Raw genomic sequence first — 22,404 nt, 5'->3', positions numbered from 1 at the left:
GGTCATAAAATGTATTTTGATAATATGCACCCTCTACCCATTACTCCCAGATCCATCCCCACTTCCTTACCAACTCAACTTAGTATCTTAAAAAAAAAATAATTCCAGTTTGTGCTGCACATACATTCTTGGATGTGGGCCTTCAATGGAAGATCTTCAACCCATCAAGGGCTGCATACTTTAAGGAAATAGCATCTCCTTCCCCAATAAGCCAATAGCTCCTTAGCTAGGTGGAGAACTTTGTATTCAACTCTATTCTCCAAGATGGAATTTTGTTTGGCTTGAGAATATAAAGGTTTCATACATGCTTGTTGGGGGAAGGGCTGCTTGTTCTTCCCGGCCACCAGGCTAGCTTATACCCGAAATAATCACATGGAAACCATATCAATTAAATCACTGCTTGATCCATTAGCTCTAGCTTCTTATTGGCTAACTCTTATATTAATTTAACTTATTTCTGCTAATTTGTGTATCACCATATGGCAGTGGCTTACCAGGTAAAATTCCCAGCATCTGTCTCTGCTGGCTCCAAGGCATTCCTCTGACTCTGCCCTTCTTTCTCCCAGCATTCAATCCAGTCTTCCCTCCTAAGTTCTAAGAATTCTTAAGTTCTGCCCTATCAACCGGCCAAGGCAGTTTCTTTATTCATTAATGGTAATCACAGCACACAGAGGGGACTCTCACATCACATGCTCTCTCAACTGTATAGCTACGCTGCTGTGTTCAGAAAACAGTTTTCTTGTAGGCTCCTCCTCTGCCTCTTAGAATATTTCTGCTCCCTTTCTATAATTAATTCTGAGCCTTCAATATCAATGTTCTGTTTCGGGCTGAGGAATATCCAGTCTCTTTTTCTTTATACTTTGGTCAGTTGTGCAGTTGTGAGTTACTGTGTTAGTCACTATCTACTGCAGAAAGAAGTTTCTCTGATGAAGGCTGAGAGATACACTAATCTCTTCACAGAAAAATATACCAATCATTAGCAGTGAGTTTCATATTATGATAATTTTGTAGAAAGATAGTAATAGGTTCTCCCTTAGGGCTTATAACTTGTCTATCTACAGGATCCTGGCCCCAGTAATAGTTCTAGGTACAGCTTTCAACTTGTGGGGCAGGCCTTAAATCTAATCCAATCACAAAATGGTTGATTACTCCCACAACACTAATGTGCAAGTGGTATGTCTTGCCAGGGTGACCATTGGTGTAGTTCTTAGGGTTCACAGCTAGATGAGGTTGGTTCCTTTTCTCTTCCTCTGACATTCTTATCACCATCTAACATTATGACAGCTAACCAGTAGGTGGGAAATTTCCAGGCATATCAGCTTGATTTCTCCATGATCTATGACTCAAGTGTATGGTGAATTCAGCAACAGAGCTTTGTTATCTAGTTCTGGAGAGTAACAAAAAGCATTGGCAAGAGCCTTCAGTATTTAGGGATCAGTGGGACTTTACTTATCAACATCTCCAAAATAGACAACCCATTCCTGTCATTGAACTTATTTGTTGACCTGTGGACATGCTTTGCTGCTATGGGTTAACTCCATTTAAATTCTTTATTGATGGTGCATGAATATATTTTAGATAGGTTTCCCATACGACTTTTTCAAAATGTCTCTAGTGTTAGTTTGTGTTTCTACTCCATCCTCTGTGCTGCCATGTCCTTTTCTTTCCTATTTAACACTTCTTGTATCAGTATTCCCCTTTAATATTACTCTATTCTATTTCCCCTCTCTTGAAACCTGCTCAATCCCAAGGTACCGTGCTGAGTTCCTCACTTCTATGGGTATTCCAAATGAAACATACATGTCCAAAGAGTCAAAGCTAACATTCACAAATGGCAGAAAACATTGTCTTTCTGGGCCTGGGTTACCTAACTCAGAAGGATTATTTATCACTCTGTTTACATGAAAATTTCATTTTTTTTCTAAACAGTTTGAATATTACATGATATGAATGTACTGTTTTTCATTATCCATTCATCAGTTGATGGACATCTAATATGTCTCTATTTTCTAGCTATGAAAATGGATGTGCAGGTATCTCTATGGTAGGACATAGAATCCTTTAGGGATATGCCCAAGAGTGGTGTAACTGGATCATGTGGAGGCTCTCTGTATAGTTTTTGAAGAATCTCTATACTGATTTCCATAGTAGCTGTACCAGTTTACACTCCAACCAACAATAAATAAATGTTTCCCCTTCTCTACATCCTTACCAGCATGTGTTGTCATTTGTTTTCTTAATTTTTGTCATTCTGATTGGGGTAAGAAAAAGTCTCAGGTAATTTTAATTTGAATTTTCCTGATGGCTAAGGATGTTGAACATTTTTAAGTGTTTCTCAGCCATTTGGGTTTCATTGTTTGAGAACAGCCTAGTTCTGTACCTTATTTTTAACTAGACTGTTTCGATTGATGAACAGATCAGAATGAATATATATATATATATATATATATATATATATATATATATATATATAGTCTTCCATGGGATAAATACCTGGTAAAGATATTTTCCAATTCTGTAGGCTGAAACTTTACCTGAATGATGGTATTATTTGCTGTAAAGAAACTTTTCAGCTTCGTGAATTTTTGGTCTTAGTGCCTGTGCCATCGGTGTCCTGTTCAGAATGTTCTTTCTTGTGCCAAGGGGTTCGAGGCTATTTGCCACATTCACTTCTGTCAGATTCAGGTTATCTGGTCTTCTGTTCAGGTCCTAGATCCATTTGGAGTTGAGTTTTATACAGGGTGAGAAATAAGGATCTCATTTCATTCTACATGTAACTATCCAGTTTGACCAGCACCACCTGCTGAAGATGCTATCTTTTCTCCAATGTTTACCAATTAGCACTTTTTCAAAAGTCAGATGGATGCCAGAGTGTGGGCTTATCTGGAGCTCCTCAGTTCTACTCCATTGAAAAATGTCTCTTTTATTGTCATTATTATGCTGTTTAATTATTATAGCTCTCTAACACAACTTGGAATCTGGGCTAGTAATACTTTTAGCTGTCCTTTCATTGTCTTCGATTGTGTTTGTGAATCTGGACTGTGTAACCTAGGTCATTTGTGATTCCATATGAAATTTAAGATTGTTTTTCCATTACTGTGAAGAATTGTATTGGAATTCTGATGGCAGTTTCATTGAATCTGTATACTGCTTTTGGTAAGATGACTGTTTTCACAGTATTAATGCTGTCAGTCCATATATAATGGGGAGGGGGTCTTTCTATCTTCTGGTATCTTATTCAGTGTTCTATTTCTATGGCTTAAAGTTTCATTGCACAAGTCTTTCAAATCCTTTGTTAGATTTATTACAAAATATTTTGCTTATTTTTTGAGGCATTTGTGAAAAAAATATTTCCCTGATTTCTTTCTTGGTATGATTTCTCTTTATTTATATGATGTCTACTGGTGGTGTGGGAAGTCCTTCTGTATATGCATTGCTTTTATTGGTTAATAAAGAAGCTGCTTTTGGCCAATGGCTTAACAGAATATAGCCAGGCTGGAAGAGATATATATAGAGAGAGAGTAGGCAGAGCCAGGGAGATGCCATGTAGCTGCCGGAGGGGGAAGATGCCAGCTGACAGCTGGAACCTTGCCTGTAGGCCATGAGCCTCATGGTAAAATTTAAAATAATGGAAATGGGTTAATTCTAGATGTACAAGCTAGCTAGCAATACATTTAAGCTATTGGCCAAACAGTATTGCAAATAATGTAATTTCTGTGTGATTATTTGGGGCTGAGCATCCAGGAACGAACTAACAGCCTCCTATAACATAGTGGTTTTTGTCTGTTACTAGTTTTCTAGTCTACTAATTTGTTGAATGTGTTTATCAGGTATAGAAGATTTCTGGCAGAATATTTAAATATTCCAGGTCATATGCATCTATAAATTTATGCATTTATTAGAGTTTTCCTACATGGTAGATATAAACTTTCCTCTTAGCATTGCCTTCATTGTGTCCCATAGATTTGAAATCTTCTCTTTTTATTTTTATTCAATTTTAAGAAGTTTTTTAAAGTTTATTTTTAAAGATTCATCTATTTTTAATTTTATGCGTCTGAGTGTTTTACCTGTATATATGCATGTAAACCGTGTGCATGCCTGGTGTGTATGTATGTATATATGGCTGTGGGCAGTTGTGAGCTGCCATGTGGGTTTTAGGAAGCCAACCCAGGTCCTCTGGAAGAACAGCAAGTACACATAACTTCTGGCCCATATCTCTAAACTTTCCAGGAATTTAAAAAATTTTCGTAATGAATTGACTTCATCCTTGACTCAGTTATTATTCAGTTGTGTGTTGTTTGGTTTCTATGAATTTTTATACTTCCTATCATTTCTTTGGCTGCTGATATCAAGTTCTATTTTATTGTGGTTAGGTAGAATGAAGGATGTGGTTTCAGTTTTCTAATATTTGTTGAGTCTTACTTTGAGTCCTAGTATGCTGTCTATTATGGAGAAAATTCCATAGGCTGCTGAGAAGAACACTTATTCTTTGATGTCTAGGTGGAATGTTTTTGTGAATTTCTGTCAGATCCATTTGATTTTTTTGTTTTTTATGTAATTTAGTTCCATCTTATCTCTGTTTAGCTTATTTCTGGATGATCTGTGCATTGGTAAGAGTCTGGTGCTGATGTCAACCATTGTCACTCTGCTGTGATGAATGCATGGTTTTAGTTCTGGTAGTGATTCCTTTATGAAATCAGGTACCAGTATGTTTGATGTGTTTATGTCCATGATTGTAATTACCTGTTGGTAGCGTGTTTTTTTAAGGGTCATAAAATATCCTCCTTAAGTCTCTGACTAATTTTTTTTTCAGATATAAGAATAGTTACATCTAGCTGGGGGGTGGTAGCACACACCTTTAATCCCAGCACTCGGGAGGCAGAGACAGGCAGATCTCTGTGAGTTCGAGTCCAGTCTGGTCTACAAGAGCTAGTTCTAGGACAGGAACCAAAAGCTACAGAGAAACCCTGTCTCGAAAATCCAAAAAAAAAAAAAAAAAAAAGCTACATGTTTTTCATTCATTTGCTTGGAATGTATTTTTTAACATGATTTTTTAACCCCTTTTACTTAAGGAGGTGTCTGTCTTTCGAGGTGAGGTGCATTTTATGAAGGCAATAAAAATGTGGATCCTCTATTCTAATAAGGTTTTTTTTTTAGAATCAATATCAATAACCTTCAGTTATTATTGAATTATTGAATGTGTGTGTTAATTCTTGTCATTTTGTCAGTTTGGTAGTATTTTCTTAAATCTCTTTTGGTTGCTTGTCCTGACATTGCTTATTTGTTTCTTGTGACCTCTTGGTTGTGTTTATTCTTCTCTCCAAGTTGAAATAATTTTTCAAGTATCCTCTGAAGAGCTGGCTTTCTAGTCATAAATTCCTGTAGTTGAAGGCAGAGTTTTTGTCAGGACCTCCAGCTCCAAAGTAAATGCAGAGACTTAATATTAATTGTAAATGCTTAATCGGTAGCTCCACCTTATTACTAACTAGCTCTTAAAACTTAAATTAGCACATTTATATTCATTTATGCTCTGCCATGTGGCATTGCTGCTCTTTCATCTTGCACCTCCTGTTCCTTCTCTATATCTGGCTGGCAGCTGTCTTGACTCTGCTGTCCTTCCCAGTGTTCTTAGTCTGGTTCTGCTGCCTAATCTTATCCTGTCCAGCTATTGGCCAACCAGCTTTTTTTATATATAATTAAACCAATCACAGTGACATATATTCAAGCAGTGTAAAGGGATAATTTACATTTAGTTTGTTTTTTATTATGGAAATTTAGTTTCTTTAATTTTTTTGGTTTCTTTTTAGAGGCAGGGTTTATAATTTTAATAGTTTTTTGGGGGTATAATCGTCTGTATTGATAATTGTGACCTCTCACGTCTTGGAGTCATCTTTCTAGGCCTTTCTGACTTTAGAGGTTTTTCTTTAAATATTAATTGTTGTTCTTATTAACCTACCTTTGAATGTGACTTGACTTTCCTCTCTTGTATCTTTCCATAACTTTCCTTTATCCTCTATTTTTAATGTTTTAGATATAATGTGTCTCGCCATTGCTCTTAGGGCCTTTTGTGCCTGTATGAACATTTTTTTTCTCTTGGTTGGGAGTTTTATTCTATGATTTTACTAAAGATGCTTTCTATGCCTTCACTGTGGTATTTTTCTCCTTCTGTGCTCATATTTGAAGGCTAGGTCATGGTGTCCCAAAGCTGTTTCGTGTCCCATTTATATATATTAATTTTTTTCCATTGACCTTTACTAAATGATCCAATTCCTCTGTTTTGTCTGCTATCCCTTATTCTGTTTGTGGAATGATACAATTTGTTCATGAGGCTTTCCACCTACACTTTTAATTAACTTTTTGAATTTTTCATTTTCAGAATCTTTTAAGTTTGTCTTTTCTTACAAATGTAAACTTTATTTTCATGTCCTGGATTGACTTAATTATTTCAAGTACTTCTTTGCCTTTGTCTTCTTTGGATTGTTTGCCAATGTGACAATCATTCTTTTGGATTTTGTTGTCCGAAAGTGTCTCCATTTATTTTCAATAGGGGATATTGCTGTGGGATTTGTGTTTTGGAGATAGCACTTTATTTTGCTCTTTTGTGGCTTGTTATTATTTCTGCATTAGGATTTGCACATCTGGCGTTACTTTGCTAATTTATTTTTTTCTTTTGTTTTTGTTTAACATAATTTTCTTTTTTCAGCAGAGGGTTTTACAGTGTTCTAGAGGTTAAGTCATATTAGCATTGGAATATTGATTTCCTCTGTTTAACTGGTATTTGGGCCTACATCCTCAATCAGTGCTTGGTTAAGAAGTCTTGAGGAAGTTTCCTTTGGCAGTGTAGATTTGTCCTGGGTTTAAAGACCTCAAAGCACAAGTAGAGGTTCTAATTAGAGAGTTGGCATGGCTTTGGGACTCCAGGTCAGTTTTGATAACTGGAGGATCTTTCCTGGGAATTGAGCTGGGATCTGGTGAGTACCAGAGGAAGGGATACATTCAGGCTGAGGGAAGGTAGCTGGACCTGGCAATCAGCCTTAGGATTGGTGATGCGATTGGAGGAGGCATTTAGGAAGAGCAGTGTTAGCCACTTAGGTCCATAGTACATGATGTAGCTAGAGGGGCTCTGGTAGTAAGTTCAATTTTTATTATTTTTAATTATGAATATGTATGATTGTGTATATGCACATAAATTCAGATGCCCTTGGAAGCTGGAGATGTTCATTCCCCCTGAAGCTGGTGTGAGTTGTGAGCTAGCAGAATGTATCCTGGGAACCAAACTCAGGTTTGCTGCAAGAGCAGTATATGATCTTAACTGTTGAGTCATCTGTCCAGCCCTTTCATAGGGGATTCTTACTGATCTATTTTAAGTATAAGGTCATGGTGGTTTAAATTTTATTTGTGAATGACTCAGCAAAAGAAAACAAACAACTTAAAGCCCGCATGTATGTATGTAGATGTACAATATGCACAAATATAGGACTTTTACCCCCTTATGGTCACTGAGGATAAAACTTAGGACTACACACATGCTAAGCAAATGTTCTGCCACTGAGCTATACTCCTCAGTAGACGTAGACAAACTAAAGATGGCAAAATTTGATAGACATTGACTCTAGATGCTAAGCTCATAATTGTGTCGTTTTTAAACTCTCTTTTGTTTTTTATTGTAAACACTGACTTTCATAAGGGTAGTATCACATGTATACAATATGTTCTTATCATACTTACCCATATGACACTTCTTCTACAACCCCTCTCTTTCTTTTCTCAACCCTCCTTTTATTTCACATCAATTATGCCATTCTTTAAAGTTTCCTGTTTCTGAAATTTAAGGAATTAGAAAATGACAAGGGAATAAGAACAGATAAATTCATAGCACATCAGATTTTATCCCTTTACTACAAGCCCTGATCCCATTGGACTTTTGTACGATTTTAATGATTACTCCTTCGGGATGTATTTTTTTTAATTTATTTATTTATGAAGGATTTCTGCCTCCTCCCCGCCACTGCCTCCCATTTCCCTCCACCTCCCCCATTCAACTCTCCCCCTCTCGTCAGCCCAAAGAGCAATCAGGGTTCCCTGTCCTGTGGGAGTCCAAGGACCACCCACCTCCATCCAGGTCTAGTTAGGAGAGCATCCAAACTGCCTAGGCTCCCACAAAGCCAGTACATGCAGTAGGATCAAAAACCCATTGCCATTGTTCTTGAGTTCTCAGTAGTCCTCATTGTTTGCTATGTTCAGCGAGTCCGGTTTTATCCCATGCTTTTTCAGACCCAGGCCAGCTGGCCTTGGTGAGTTCCCGATAGAACATCCCCATTGTCTCAGTGTGTGGGTGCACCCCTCACGGTTCTGAGTTCCTTGCTTGTAAGATGTAAAATTAGTTTGTCAGAGGACATGCGTGTTGAAACTTTTGTCAATTGCTTCCATATTGTTCTCTGGACAGATCTGCAGTCTGATTAACTTGTAGTTGCATCAACAGTACTGAGAGGTCGCTTTCTTTCCAGCCTCACCTGCATCAGAACCATCTTTTTAGTTTTTTTCGAAATAAGAGTCTAACAAGTAACATCAATGCAACTCGTTGTTTTCATTTGCATTTATTTGATTGCTTTCTGTTAACATTTTTACAGTAATTACTGCGAATCTTTATTTCTATTCATGAAGGATATTAAAGTTTTTGCATTTTGCCAGTATTATTTTCAAAAAGGGTTATTTATGTCTACATTTAAACTCTATAGGTGAGAGAAAGAGCTAGATACCATTTGGACCATTTTCATTATACTGATTGAAATTTGTAAAATATTTGCCAATTTGATAGGTCAAAATAATTTAAATGCATCCATTTATATGTCTTCGATTACTAATATGCATTACTTGAACATATTGTGTGTCCATTTAAGAGAATACAGCCTTAAGGCGGGCTGTGGTTCAGTGGTAGAACTCTCTTGTCTAGCATGAAAAAGGCCATGAGTTTGCACTCATGCACTGCAGTATCCATTATTGCATGGTTCTGCCATCATTGTTGCCTTTAAAATGTCATTGTAGTTTATAATTTTGGAGCTGTTGGTCCTTACTCTAGTCATGTTTCCCTGCAGGTACAGCTCATCCTGGCTTGGTAGCCAAGCCCTTTGAGAAAGTTACATACAAGTGGACAGTTCCTCCCCATGCTGGGCCAGCTGCTCAGGATCCTGCCTGCCTTACCTGGATGTACTTCTCTGCTGCAGATCCCATAAGAGATACAAATTCTGGCCTGGTGGGCCCTTTGCTGGTTTGCAAGGCTGGCGCCTTGGGTGCAGATGGCAAGCAGGTATTTCTGGGGGGTCTGGGGTAGGAAGATTGGCTGAAAAGAACTAAAATTGTGTTTCCGGGTGTGTATCAAGAATGGGGTTGGATCCTGGAGGTAAAAGAATAGAGAAAAGATAAACCAAGCAATTGTATCAAAAATTAATAGGTGGTGACCACCGGTTCTTAAGTATATTACTATTTTATATGCAAACGCACATCTTTCTTAGCTTTTGATTCTTACTTTTTTTATATATCCCAATTATTATTCCCCCCTCCTACCTCAGTGACCCATAAATTTGTTTGTAACCCATATACTTGCTTTAATATTTGTTTGTCATTTTTGGCCTATCCCATCATTTCTGTGTAACGTTGGGCTAGTTACTTAAAGTCTCTTTAATTTAACTTCATCTGTAAAGAAAGGGTTAACAGCTGAAGTTATCTTTGATTTCTTGGAAAAGTCATACAATTAATACACATCAAATGCTTACTGCAGTGTCTGGCATTTAGTATGCACACAGTAATTATCAGCTTTAACAATAATAAATGGTGTTAATGCACTTCTAATTTTTTAAACTGTTTTCTAATTTCCCTTCATAGACCTTCTGTGCTTTCCTAGCAACTGTCTCCTCAATCCTCTCCGCAGGTGACTTCAAGCTATCTTTGGTCACATCCTGTGCTATGATTCCTTAATCCACAGCCTGTGCTTCTTCCCTGCTTCCTTTCCTACATGGTTTGCCTCTAGTCTTCTTCCCTTACTCTGACCTTATCTCCTCAACAATTTGAAGTCTTCCCGAGGAAAACCTGCCTAGCAACAGCTGCAGCTCTGAGCATGAGATATGGGCCTGGCTCTGAATCTGCAAAAAAGAAATGAGAAAGAATCAGGAAGCCTTGGGTCTACAACTACGCAGTACTCAGCTGCTGAATCCATTGTCATTCCTCCCTCTATTTCTTTCCAATGGGACCACAGAAAGGAATGGATAAAGAATTTTTTCTCCTCTTCACCGTGTTTGATGAGAACAACAGTTGGTACAGCGATGCCAATCAAGCAGCTGGTATGTTGGATACCCGACTGCTCTCAGAGGATGTTGAGGGCTTCCAAGATTCCAATCGAATGCATGGTAAGGGGAATGGGGTTGCCTTTGACTATAACTTTGGGGTCCCAAGGAAACACGCAACTCGAACCATACTCATAACCAATTCCTAAAAATACTCATTTCATTGATAATCTTTATACAAGGGAAAAGCTAGACTGAGGGATTTCAAGCTATGGGAAATCATAATACAGGGCTGCTATGCTGCTGACCATGATTTGAGTAGTCTGATCATATCTCTTTATTTTGTCTGTGTTTTTGTTTTCCAGCTATCAATGGGTTTCTCTTCTCTAACCTGCCCAGACTGGACATGTGCAAGGGCGATACGGTGGCCTGGCACCTGCTTGGCCTGGGCACAGAGACTGATGTACATGGGGTCATGTTCGAGGGCAACACTATCCAGCTTCAGGGCATGAGGAAAAGTGCAGCCATGCTCTTTCCCCACGCCTTTGTGATGGCTCTCATGCAGCCTGATAATCCTGGTAAGTGCTTCGGCAGCAGGCACAAGACGCACGGGCATTGTTAAGTAGGGGGTCAAGAGTGACAAGGGGTGACATGGAAGGAGGAAGGGGTAGTAGGAAGAAAAGGGTGATGTGTTCAGGAGGCTTGGGAGATTTTCAAAACACTTTTATCTCTTCAATGTATGGTCCATGTTCTGATTATTTGATGTTTTCTTCATTTGCAGAGTGACTAGCAGGCTGAGGAAGCTCTGTTCTAAGAGGAGGGAAGTTCAGGCATTGCTCAGCTGCAGGGCAGCGTTGATGTGACAGCTCTTGGCACACAGCTCTTTGGCTATAAAGAGACAGATTATAATAGAGTACTTATGTTCAGGAAGTCAATGGAATGTTCTTGTGTTTTCAACTCTGCTATTCTGTGAAGGTTTCTGCGAGCTCTCCTACTTGTGTGTGTGTATGTGTTTGTGTGTGTGTGTCTATCTCTCTGTATGTCTGTCTGTGTTAAGTCAAATGTATTTGTAATAAAGACAAATGACTAGAGAAAGCTTTCTTTGTTCAGCTACATGCCTTAGCTATAACTAAGATTTGAGGAACTCTTTCGGGGTCTAATAAGAAACAGAAGTGTAAACAATGTGAAACGAAGTCATTGTTTGGGTATGAAGAGGAGGGACAGGAAATCTCAAGTTCTGGAATCGAGTCTCTGCTTTTGTTACTACCTACAACATGGCATGAGCAATGTACTTCACTTGGCTTCATTTTAGATCAAAAATCAAAACTTTGGAAGGATCTTTTACCGACTTGTTAATCACTTTGTCCCTTATCTGTACAGAATCAACCTTCCTTCCTTCCTTCCTTCCTTCCTTCCTTCCTTCCTTCCTTCCTTCCTTCCTTCCTTCCTTTTTTCCTTCCTTCCTTCCTCCCTCCTTCCTTCCTTCCTTCTTTCCTTTCTCCCTCCCTCCCTCCCTCCCTCCCTCCCTCCCTCCCTCCCTCCCTCCCTCCCTCCCTCCCTCCCTCCCTCTCTCCCTTCCATCCTTCCTTTCTTCTTCCTCATTTCCTTTCTTCTCTGTACTTCCTCTCTTTTTTCTCTCTTCTTCTCAACAGTAATTCCTGTCTCCTTTTGTGTGAAGAAGTTTGACTGAAATATCAGTTTTTCTCAGATCCCATTAAGCTTAAGCTTTTTAGAACGCACCATGTTATTTTCAGTCCGGAGTGTTCTCCTAGCCAGTAGGTGGCAAGAGCATTTGTAAGAGTGTTTATGTATCACTGCAGTCTCTACTGAACTTTGATTTTTGTTTTTGTAACTTTTATTTTAGCTGGATAAATTGTTTATATTTGGAACACAATTCCTTAAAGAGATGATTTTTGTAACAATTTAAATAATTTCTTCATGGATGTGAACTTTCCAAGCACAATACAATTGTATTCTCTTCAGATGTCTTATTTCCCATCTACCTAGAGCATTTTTTTGACCGGAGAGAGTTTTTAGCAAATTACACCCATCAGTTAATAGTGTTGAAAGCAGCAGGTGTGCTTTTAGTGCATGGGGGTAGGAAAGCTATGGATAAGAAAGATCATATTCTTGAGCTTTAATCCCAAAGCCAAAGTCTTTTCTGAAAAATCAGCCAGCATCCCCAGCACATCTATATACTTTCCTAGGGTTCACTCTAATTTTAAGTGAATGATTTTCTTTTTGCTATCATGTTATGGGCCATAAAGGTAGCTGTAAACATTCTGGCTATACACAGTGATAAGTCTTTATAGTCCTAGTAACTTCAGTGACTGAGACAGGGGGATCACTTAAGCTCTGGATTTGGAGACCAGCTTGGACAATATCCCATCTCAAAGTATGATTTAAATACTCCAAAAATTGGTGGAAGTCTAAAGGGAAATACAATGGTAGGTGTTCAAGTGTAAAAGTATAAATGTGACTATTGACTAAGATTCTTGAATTTTTTTACTAGCAAAAACAAAAATCTTTCCTTCATTCTTTACACATACATATTTTTAAAATTTCTCTGCCAAAGAAATGTCAAGTCATTGAATACTGGAATCTGTAAGGCTCCTTTTAATTCACCTAGGTTCACTTATTTTGCTAATAGATGCAACGAACACTTTCCTGAAAGGGATACATGACTTGCACAGGTTAGAATTATTGACTATGAAGTTTTGGCTTTTCTTCTGGTTCATCTTCCATCAAGTTCTATTAATTCTCACCCGTGGATGATATTTTGAATTTGAACTTTCGATTTGTCCCATGGGCACTTGCTTTGTCATTAAGAAGGAGAGGAACCATTGTGAATAGTTCTCCCAAATCAAAGCAATATAATGGCCCATCTAGATCAGAATCTGGCTTTAGAATTCTGTGGAGACTAGTGTCGACTGGCAGTAATGAATATACAGTTGTGCTTGCTCAGCTTTGCAGATGGTTCATGCGCCTCACTGTAGCCAGGCACAGTGGCACGTGTCTTCTCTTTAGTGCAAGCACTTCGGAAGGCGAAGATAGGAACATGGATGACCTGAGCCAGGGAATTTTACAATACCCTGAGCAGTATAACAGGACTCCCTCATAAAATTCCATGTTGGAGATTCAGCATGTTATGTCTTCGATACTTAGGTTTGAAAAAAAAAAAGCCAAGCAACAAAATCAGATATTAAAAAATAAATAAACTATTTAAGGAATCTATATGTGGGCCTATAGGTGATAGCTGTCACTATCATTTTTTCTTTACTGCAGTATTTTTCATTTAGGAATTTATTATTTTAATAGGCTTATATTACCTTTAATTGAAAATACCATCTTGATTTAAAAATAGCACTGTGAATAATGTGCCTCAGATATTCAAACTGAAACACTGAGACTAGATTTTTAATACCGGGAAAGGTGTCAGATAAAAGGTTAAAGCCTGACTATATTATGTTCCATTAAAATGATGTTAGTTATTCAGTAGCATAGATAATATTATTTTTACCACCCACCCAGACTCTGATTAGGGTTTCTTTCCTCTGTTTTTATCTTTGTCAGTGGAGCTCTTTCTTTGTTAGTTATTTCTATCTTTTCCTTCTCTTTCTCATTTCCTTTGTGTGGTCGGTTTGAAGACATTAATAGTAAACTCTGAGTCACCAATAATTTGTCGGTGTTGCATCAAGGGGGAAAAAATCAAAGCATTTCCTCTCGGTGTCGTTTAACTCCGAACAAGCCCAGATTAGAAGTCTCTTTTTTACCTTCCCCGTGTCTTCTGTCCTGTCTCTCTGTTGTATGTGGGTGAATCTGTGCCGCTTGAATGCTGTCCTGTGAATCTGTCCCTGCATCTGTGTCTGTCTGTCCCTAACAAAGGGCTTTGCTCTGAATTTATTGAACAGCACAGAAAGTATCACATGGGGAAGGAATGAGGCTCCTTTCCAGAAATCTTTAACAGAATTTTACAAGGAATTTAGTCGCTGATTCCAACTGACCCAGCTAGCAAGCAGTGTGATAAACATCATTGTTTATCAAGCAATATCTGAATGCTGTGCTCAACATTTACTGTAGAGATTCATTTTAAAAGAATGCTCTCAAACTCGATTTTTGCTCTTTCAACAAATGATTACGAGAACACATGCATTCCTGTAGGTCAGGGACATGGATGAGTATATAATTGAAGATTATAACTATGGATTCATGGAGGTTGTAAAAGCTGAATACATGGCAAATTCAAGGCCAGTAAGGTTGGTTGTTACATTGTTCTCTTAAAGGCATGCTAAGTAAACAGGATAAGTACACAGTAGGCTAGCTGTCTTATGTCTTACATGACCTCAGGGTTTATTATTAACTCTGGCTATGTGGTCCAGCAGAAGTTTCAGGCTCTTAGAATCTAAGAGTTATTTTTATCAGGTTACATCTCCACAGTCTCTCCATTTTTTTCTATTAAAGAAGTAACACATTGCTGGAGGGAGTCACTGGTGAAGAGCTGGCCAAGGGATGATGTACTGGGCAGGCAGCCTAAATCAACATCACTTTGGTAAGGGTAGTCCTTTTGAAGAGTAGACAAAGACACACTAGGACTTCGAGAAAGAGGCAGACAGAGTGATTTATCTATAAAAGACCACATCTTGATATTTAATCCTGAAAAAACAATTAAAGGGTTTGAGCCAGTTAGTATAAAACATCATTTCCAGATGTTCATTTTGAAGATAGAAATTTGCAGTTGCTTTAGTTTGGACGGACTGAGTTAAGGATAATTTCGCAGTTGTAGCTCCAACTGTGGCAGCTAAGTCAGCCCTTAGCAATCATTCCAGTGAATCTTTTGTACATATATGTTCAAGGGAATAATTAAGTTGTTCTGAAGCAGATCTTCCATGTCACGGGCAAGCCAGATTAACCGGAATCCAGGCATGCATAGGCTTGCTTCAGAATTAAAACCAGGAGAGAGAGAGAAAAAAAAAAAACGTTGTTATGAGAGTAACTCTGGGAAAGAATAGCAGTGGCATGCAATTTCTATGTGGTTAAAAGTTAGGCAAGAGACCCTCTTTTGTTACCAGGTTGTTGTCCTCTGGTTTAGCTTATGATGTCACTTTGCAAATCCTGTTGTAGCTAGAGAGAGCCTGTAGGAGAAAGCACAGATATAAACCCTCAGCCCTACATTATAAAGGGAATAGTACCCAAACATAGGTTAGTTAGGTCCTTGAGAGAATTTATATAAAATCATGGGTTTGGATAAAACTTCCTGCTTTTTATGATGTTAATTTATATGGGTGTCAGGGGAAAGACTAGGAGAAACAATTTTTAAAATTGAAAGTGTAAGTTTCTTTGGCAAGTTGATCCCGAGGAGTCAGTTCCTTTATTCCCTCCCCCTCCATTTTTTTGTTTAAATATTTAATTGTTGAGTGAGAAATAAGCTTTTCAATTATGACTTGTTTTTGGGATTATAAGGCATTTTTATGACCTTGAGAGAGACATAAACATTTCAAAATTGGCAAAAAGAAATAAAGTTTTCGATCGTCAGAAGGACCATTGTCCATTTTGATCTCTTTTGAGATCCCCATAACAGAGAAATAGGCAGCAAATTTCTGCAGCTGATCAGTATCTGAGCTGTAGCAACAAAGGAACCCGAAAAGGTATTAACACAAATATGATATTAATTAAATATCTGAAAGAAATTTAAATTTTTGAGACCATGTCTATGAAAATTTTATGATGTTTTTGTAAAGCTTTAGTAGCCAGTAACAACTTATGAAAACTCCATTTATTTAAGTAGAGGTTTAATATCAATGAATTAAACACAGAAGTTTTAATATCATATGTACCATCTATATCTCGTATTTCACATACTTTGAATCAAATACTCAGACCCTTGCCACTTGCGTCAACTGTCTACCTTTTCATATGGAAATATGCAACTCTTTTTGCCATTTTAAAAACTGAAACGCCTTCTGTCTTTACACACATTTATCCTTTTTAATACTAGGAGATATGGGTGCCTGAATATTGAGAGTAGTCATTGGAAAGGCAAATCGTTTTCATTATCAGGCTGCAAAGAGGTAGCAAAAAGCAATCTTTAAGTCAATAACAACAGCATGCTAGTTTTGAGTGCGTTTTCCCATTGAAACCTGCTTATGAGCTTACTTCTTTCAGTAGGAAGCCTGTTGGCTCTAGGAAAAGTCAAAGCCTATTTCTCACATTTGAAACACTTAAAGAGGTCTAGTTAGAATTTGTATGTTCACAAATCAATGAAAGAAATACGTTGCTAGCAATCATCTCTTTATTATTTCCAGCAAAACCAGCAAGTTCTCTGTGCCTTTTTTGTCTGATAGTGCAACAATACTCTGAGTGTGTCTTAAGGTTAGGGATTTTATTTGTTTACTTATGTACTTACTGTAGGCCCTTGTATCAGAGTCTGTGAGGCCTCAAGAGTCTCTACTAATTTCCTTATTAACCCACTGAGTACTGGAGGGCAACTGTGCCTCAGTGTGGAAGTTTTACTTTAGACACTCGGGTAATGGAACTTTCCTTTCAAGCTCTCAAATAGGTATCATCAGCAAAGACCATGACCGTCCTTTGTCTGCAAAGACAGTACAAAACCAAAATGTTTTCAAGGTGAAAGCAGACATTTTAGCTATGAATGGACTGGCCAGGCAGCCTCAGGGGAAGAACTGGCAGAGACTTGCTTGCTGTTCTAGCAGCAGGTGGCCGGGCTGCTAAGTTGTCTGATTAAGATAGGGCCTGGAACAAAGAGGCCCCAGAGGAATTGTATTATGTCTGGTTTGCTCGACAAAACTTTACAAGCCAGTTTTAATATCTTAATCTAGTTTTTAAAGAATAAATTTGCTAGCTGTTGTTCTTGGATATGAGATAGAGGAACCAAGAAACTCTCCAGAGTGAGAACAGAAGACAAAGTGAACAGGCAGGCTGGGCGTTGGTCTGCTTAAGAGAAAGCCACCTCTGGTAGTACAAGTTGAAGTAGCATTTAATAGGACTTGACGAACGAGAAGAAGGAGATAAAAGATGTAGTGTTGGAGAAAAGCCTTCTGGTCATGGACCACTGCTGCCAAGAGTGACAGATAGGTTCTTCCAACCTGAGATGGCCAGATTTCCCTTTGCCTTGGGACCCTACGCCCCACTGCAAACACACGAGCTGGGAGCTTTTGGGAGACTCATAGACTAATATTGCTTTTGGCACCTGAGACATTCAAAATTCAAATCCCCAACATGCCATGCGTCGCCAACACAGGATCTTCCCCCACACGCTCATATCAATTCAGGCTATCCAGCTCTCACACTGAACCCTCTAAAATGCTTCACTGACACATTAAAGATATCTCACCCAGAACACCAAAATGTGTGGATTAAACACAATAATGATTCCTTATTCAGAGCACCAAAATGTGCTGTCAGTTTGTGGAGAGCAACCTGCAGTCTTGGGAACAGCCTGGGTTGTTTGGGGTTTCCATAAGATCTGTTAAGCCGACAACTCAATTAGATGTAACTCATTACCAGTACTGGAAGCTTCATTCAATGATAGAAGATGTCCAATTGGGTCTCTGTTTCTCCCATTACTTGGAAATTTTATTTAGATCACTTTCATATATGCATATATTTTAGGAAGCTTTAGGTTTTAGGAAGTATTAGGTTTCCTTATTGCCCCTCAATGCCCTTAATTTTAGCTGTCTCTCCCTGTATTCCCTCCCTCATTCCTATGTCTCCTACGCTTCCTCTCTTGATCCCCCTGTTCCAGTCCTCCCCATCCTTCCATAATTATCTATTCTATTTTTTTTCTAGGGAGATTTGTCTGTGCCCACTAGTATGTTACTTACTCTATACCTGTCTTTGTGGTTCTACACATTATAGCTTGGTTGTCATTGGCTTAATATCTAATATCGACATTTAAGTGAATACATACCATATTTGTCTTTCTAGATCTGGGTTACCTTATTCAGGATTATTTTTTTTTCTAGTTCCATCCATTTAGCTGCAAATTTCATGACTTCATTTTATTAATGGCTGAGTAATATTCCACAAGTATGTTGCCACATTTTCTTTTTCCATTCATCTATTGAGTGACATCTAGGTTGCTTGCAGTTTCTCGCTCTTATGAAGAGAACAGTTATGGATATGGCTGAGCAAGTATCTTGTGGTACAATGAAGCAACTTTGGGCATATGCCCAAGAATGGCATAGCAGGGTTTTGAGGAAGATCAATTTCTATCTTCCTAGAGCCCACCACACTGATTCCCATAGTTTCTACGCAAGTTTGCCCTCCCTTCAGCAGTATGTGAGTGCTCCCCTTCCACCACATCATTGCCAGCGGGAGCCTTCATTTGTTTTTACTGATCTTGGCCATTCTGAGGGGTGTAAGATAAAAATCTCAAAAGTGATTTCAATGTGCATTTCCCTCATGACTAAGGATGTTGCGCAATTCTTTTTTTTTTTTATTGAGAAAAGGAGAAAAAAAACAAGTTTCCACCTCCTCCCAGCCTCCCCTTTCCCTCCCCCTCCTCCCACCCTTCTCCCCCTCCTCCCACCCTTCTCCCCCTCCTCCCACCCTTCTCCCCCTCCTCCCACCCTTCTCCCCCTCCTCCCCCCCTTCTCCCCATCCTCCCACCCTTTTCCCCCTCCCCCCACTCCTCTCCCCCTCCCTCTCCAGTCCAAAGAGCAGTCAGGGTTCCCTGCCCTGTGGTAAGTCCTAGGTCCTCCCCTCTCCGTCCATTCCTAGGAAGGTGAACATCCAAACTGGCTAGGCTCCCACAAAGCCAGCACATTACGTAAGATCAAAACCCCGTGCCATTGTCCTTGGCTTCTCATCAGCCCTCATTGTTCGGCATGCTCAGAGAGTCCAGTTTTATCCCATGCTTTTTCAGTCACAGTCCAGCTGGCCTTGGTGAGCTCCCAATAGATCAGCTCCACTGTCTCAGTGGGTGGGTGCACCCCTCGTGGTCCTTACTTCTTTGCTCATGTTCTCCCTCCTTCTGTTGCACAATTCTTTAAGTATTTCTCAGTTATTTGGGTTATCCCTATTGAGAATTCTCAGTTTAGATCTGTACCCCATCCTTGAAAGGGGCTGTAGCTTGATACACAGTTTTTTTTTTGAGTTATTCATGTATTTTAGATATTAGCTCTATCAGATGTGGATCTGGTTAAAAATCTCTTTCCATCTCTAGGCTGTCGTTTTGTCCAATGATGGTGTCCTTTGCCCTGCAGAAACTTTACAGTGAGGTCCCATTTATTTATTGTTGATCATAGTGCCTGCATTAATAGTGTTCTTTTCAGAAAGTCTTTTCCTGTGCCAATGAGTTCAATGCTGTTCTCTACTCTCTCTTCTATCAGGTTTACAGTATCTGGTTTTACATTGGATTCTTTGATTCATTAGGAGTTGAGTTTTGTGCAGGATGATAAATATGGATCTATTTTACTCTTCTATATGCAGGGATCCACTTTAACCAGTAGCATTTTTTGAAGATGCTATCTTTTTTTTTTCATTGTATATTCCTGGCTTCTTAGTCAAAATCAGGTATTCATAGGTATGTGGATTTATGTCAGGGCCACCAATTCAATTCCATTAATTAACATGTCTGCTTTTGTGAGTCACCATGCTGTTTTTATGACTACAGCTCTGTAGTACAACTTCGAATTGGGAATGGTGATACCTCCATCAGTTTTTTTTTTTTTAGTATTGTTTTAGCTGTTCTGACTCTTGTGTGTGTGTGTGTGTGTGTGTGTGTTCCCATATGAAGCTGAAAATTTTCAAAGATCTGTGAAGAATTGTGTTGGCATGCTGATAGGGATTATATTCACTCTGTAGATTGCTTTTGGTTGGATGCTGTTTTTACTATACTAATCTTACCTATCCATGAACATGAGAGATCTTTCCATTTTCTGACATCTTCAATTTCTTTCAAAGTCTTTAAGTTTTTATCATACAAGTCATTTACTTTCTTTGTTAGATTTACTCTAAGATATTTTATATTTTTTGAGGTTTTGTGAAAGGCATTTTTCTTTTTCTTTCTCAATTTGTAATTTGTTTATAGGGATGCTACTCATTTTTTGTGACCTAATCTTGTATCCCACTACTTATCTGAAAAAAGAATTATCAGCTGAAGAAGTTTCAGGTCACTTGCGCATACTATCAGATTGTCTGCAAGTAAAGATACTTTGACTTTTTCCATTTTAATTTTTGTATTCTTGATTTCCTTCAGTTGTCTTACTGCTCTAGCTAAGACTTCAAGTACTATATTCAATCGGTATGGAGAGAATGGACAACATGGTCTTGTTCCTGATTTTAGTGGAATTGCTTTGAGTTTCTCTCCACTTAAGTAGATGTTCACTCTGGACTTGAAGTAAACTGCCTCTATTATGGGAGGTGTGTCTGTATTGTTTCCCTAATCTTTCAGAAATTTTCATCATGAAAGAGTGTTGGATTTTGCTAAAGACCTTTTATGAATCTAGTGAGATGATCTTTTGTTTTTTTTTTTCTTTCAGTTTGTTATATGGTGGATTACATTTATCAGTTTATGTATGCTGAACCTTCCCTGTATCTTGGGGATGAGACTTACTTGATCAAGGTGTGTGTGTGTGTGTGTGTGTTTATGCGTTCTTGGATTTGTTTTTAAAGTTTTTTTTATTGTGGATATTTGAGTCTGATGTTTATAAGGGATATTCATCTGTAACTTTCTTTGTTGGTTCTTTATGTAATTTGGGTTTTAGGGTAATGGTGGTCTAGTAAAATGAATAGGGAAATCTTCCTTCCATTGTTATTTTTGGAATAATCTGGGAAGTATTGGCCTTAACTCTTCTTTGAAAGTCTGGTAGAATTCTGTGCTAAAACCATTTGGCCCTGTTTAAATTGGTTATCTGAGCTGGGCAGTGGTGGTGCATGCCTTGAATCCCAGCACTTGGGAGGCAGAGGCAGGCAAATTTCTGTGGAGTTTGAGACCAGCCTAGTCTGCAAGAGCTAGAGTTAGTTCCAGGATAGGCTTCAAAGGAACAGAGAAACCCTGTCTCGAAAACCCAGAAAAAATAAAGTTGCTTATCTGCTCTTAAATTAACTTTGATAAGTGGAATATATTGAGAAAATTCTCCACTTCTTTTTGATTTTCCAGTTTGGTAGAGTACAAATTTTTAAAGTATGTCCTTATGATTCTGTCATTAAGAAAATTCTATGAAATGTTGAAAATATTTTCTGTGTCTTTGACCTGGGCTTTCTCTCCTTCCTCTATCCCTATTATTATTAGATTTGTTCATTCATAGTACCATGGATTTCCAGGATGTGTTGTGTCTGAATTTTTTTTTTTTAGATCTAACATTTTCTTTGAACAAAGTAAGCATTTCTTTTATCTTCTTTACGCCTAAAATTCTTTGTTCCATCTCTTATATTCTGTTGGTGAGGTTTTTCTCTGATGTTCCTGAATGAGTTCCTAAATTTTTCATTTCCTCAATTTGGATTTTCTTTATTAATTTTATTTTGCCTTCCAGATTTTGAACTGTTTTATCCATTTCTTTCCAATATTTGTATGTGTTTTCATAGATTTATTTAAGGCATTTATTCATCTCCTCTTTAAGGAACTCTATCATATTGAAAAGAGCTATTTTAAGGTCCTCGTCTTGTGCTTCAGATATGTTGCAATTCTCAGGACCTACTGTGGTAGGGCTGCTGTGCTCTAGTGGGCACATCTTGTCTTGGCTGTAATTATGTTTTCATGCTGGCTTCTAAGCATCTTGGTTTGGGGTGACTCTAATTCTAGGTGCTGTTATCTGGTCCTGTCTTTGTTGGGTGGGTTTTTTTCCTTAGTTTCTCTTGCCCCCTCTGGTTCTTAGGAGGGTCTAGTGGCTGTGTACTGCCTGGTAGGGAATTATTTGGGATTATGCTAGCTGTGGCTCCTGGGAGTTCTGGGTAAAATGTTTCTAGGTATTAGGATCTTACACTTAGAAATGAGCTAGAAGGGTGGGGGCCTGAGGGAGGGTCTACAAATGGAAGGAAAGCAAGATTTTCCACAAGGATCGGTTTAATCTCCTGGGAATGAGGACAGAGAGTGAGGAGCGACTACAACATGTGGTCTGCCTCAGAGCTGGGCGTGAGACTGGCATGTTAGATTTGGAGGAGA

General features: G+C 38.5%; 1 protein-coding gene across 13 annotated transcripts in view; it reads left to right on the top strand.

The window, feature by feature from the left end:
* LOC121445202 (hephaestin) overlaps window positions 1-22,404 on the top strand; it is an 87,914-nt gene that overhangs the window by 32,158 nt on the left and 33,352 nt on the right. For all 13 annotated transcript variants that reach the window (XM_041647216.1, XM_041647215.1, XM_041647212.1 and 10 more), the window contains 3 exons: window positions 9,096-9,307; window positions 10,253-10,403; window positions 10,646-10,858. In XM_041647216.1, the coding sequence (XP_041503150.1) occupies window positions 9,096-9,307; window positions 10,253-10,403; window positions 10,646-10,858 (576 nt within the window). The remainder of the gene's footprint in view (window positions 1-9,095; window positions 9,308-10,252; window positions 10,404-10,645; window positions 10,859-22,404) is intronic.

This window comes from Microtus oregoni, unplaced genomic scaffold (assembly GCF_018167655.1).
Source record: "Microtus oregoni isolate MIOR12 unplaced genomic scaffold, Mior012 000165F_ref0000029, whole genome shotgun sequence".
Lineage (NCBI taxonomy): Eukaryota > Metazoa > Chordata > Mammalia > Rodentia > Cricetidae > Microtus > Microtus oregoni.
The sequence above is the reverse complement of the archived record's forward strand: the minus strand, read 5'-3'. Positions and strand labels throughout refer to the sequence as shown.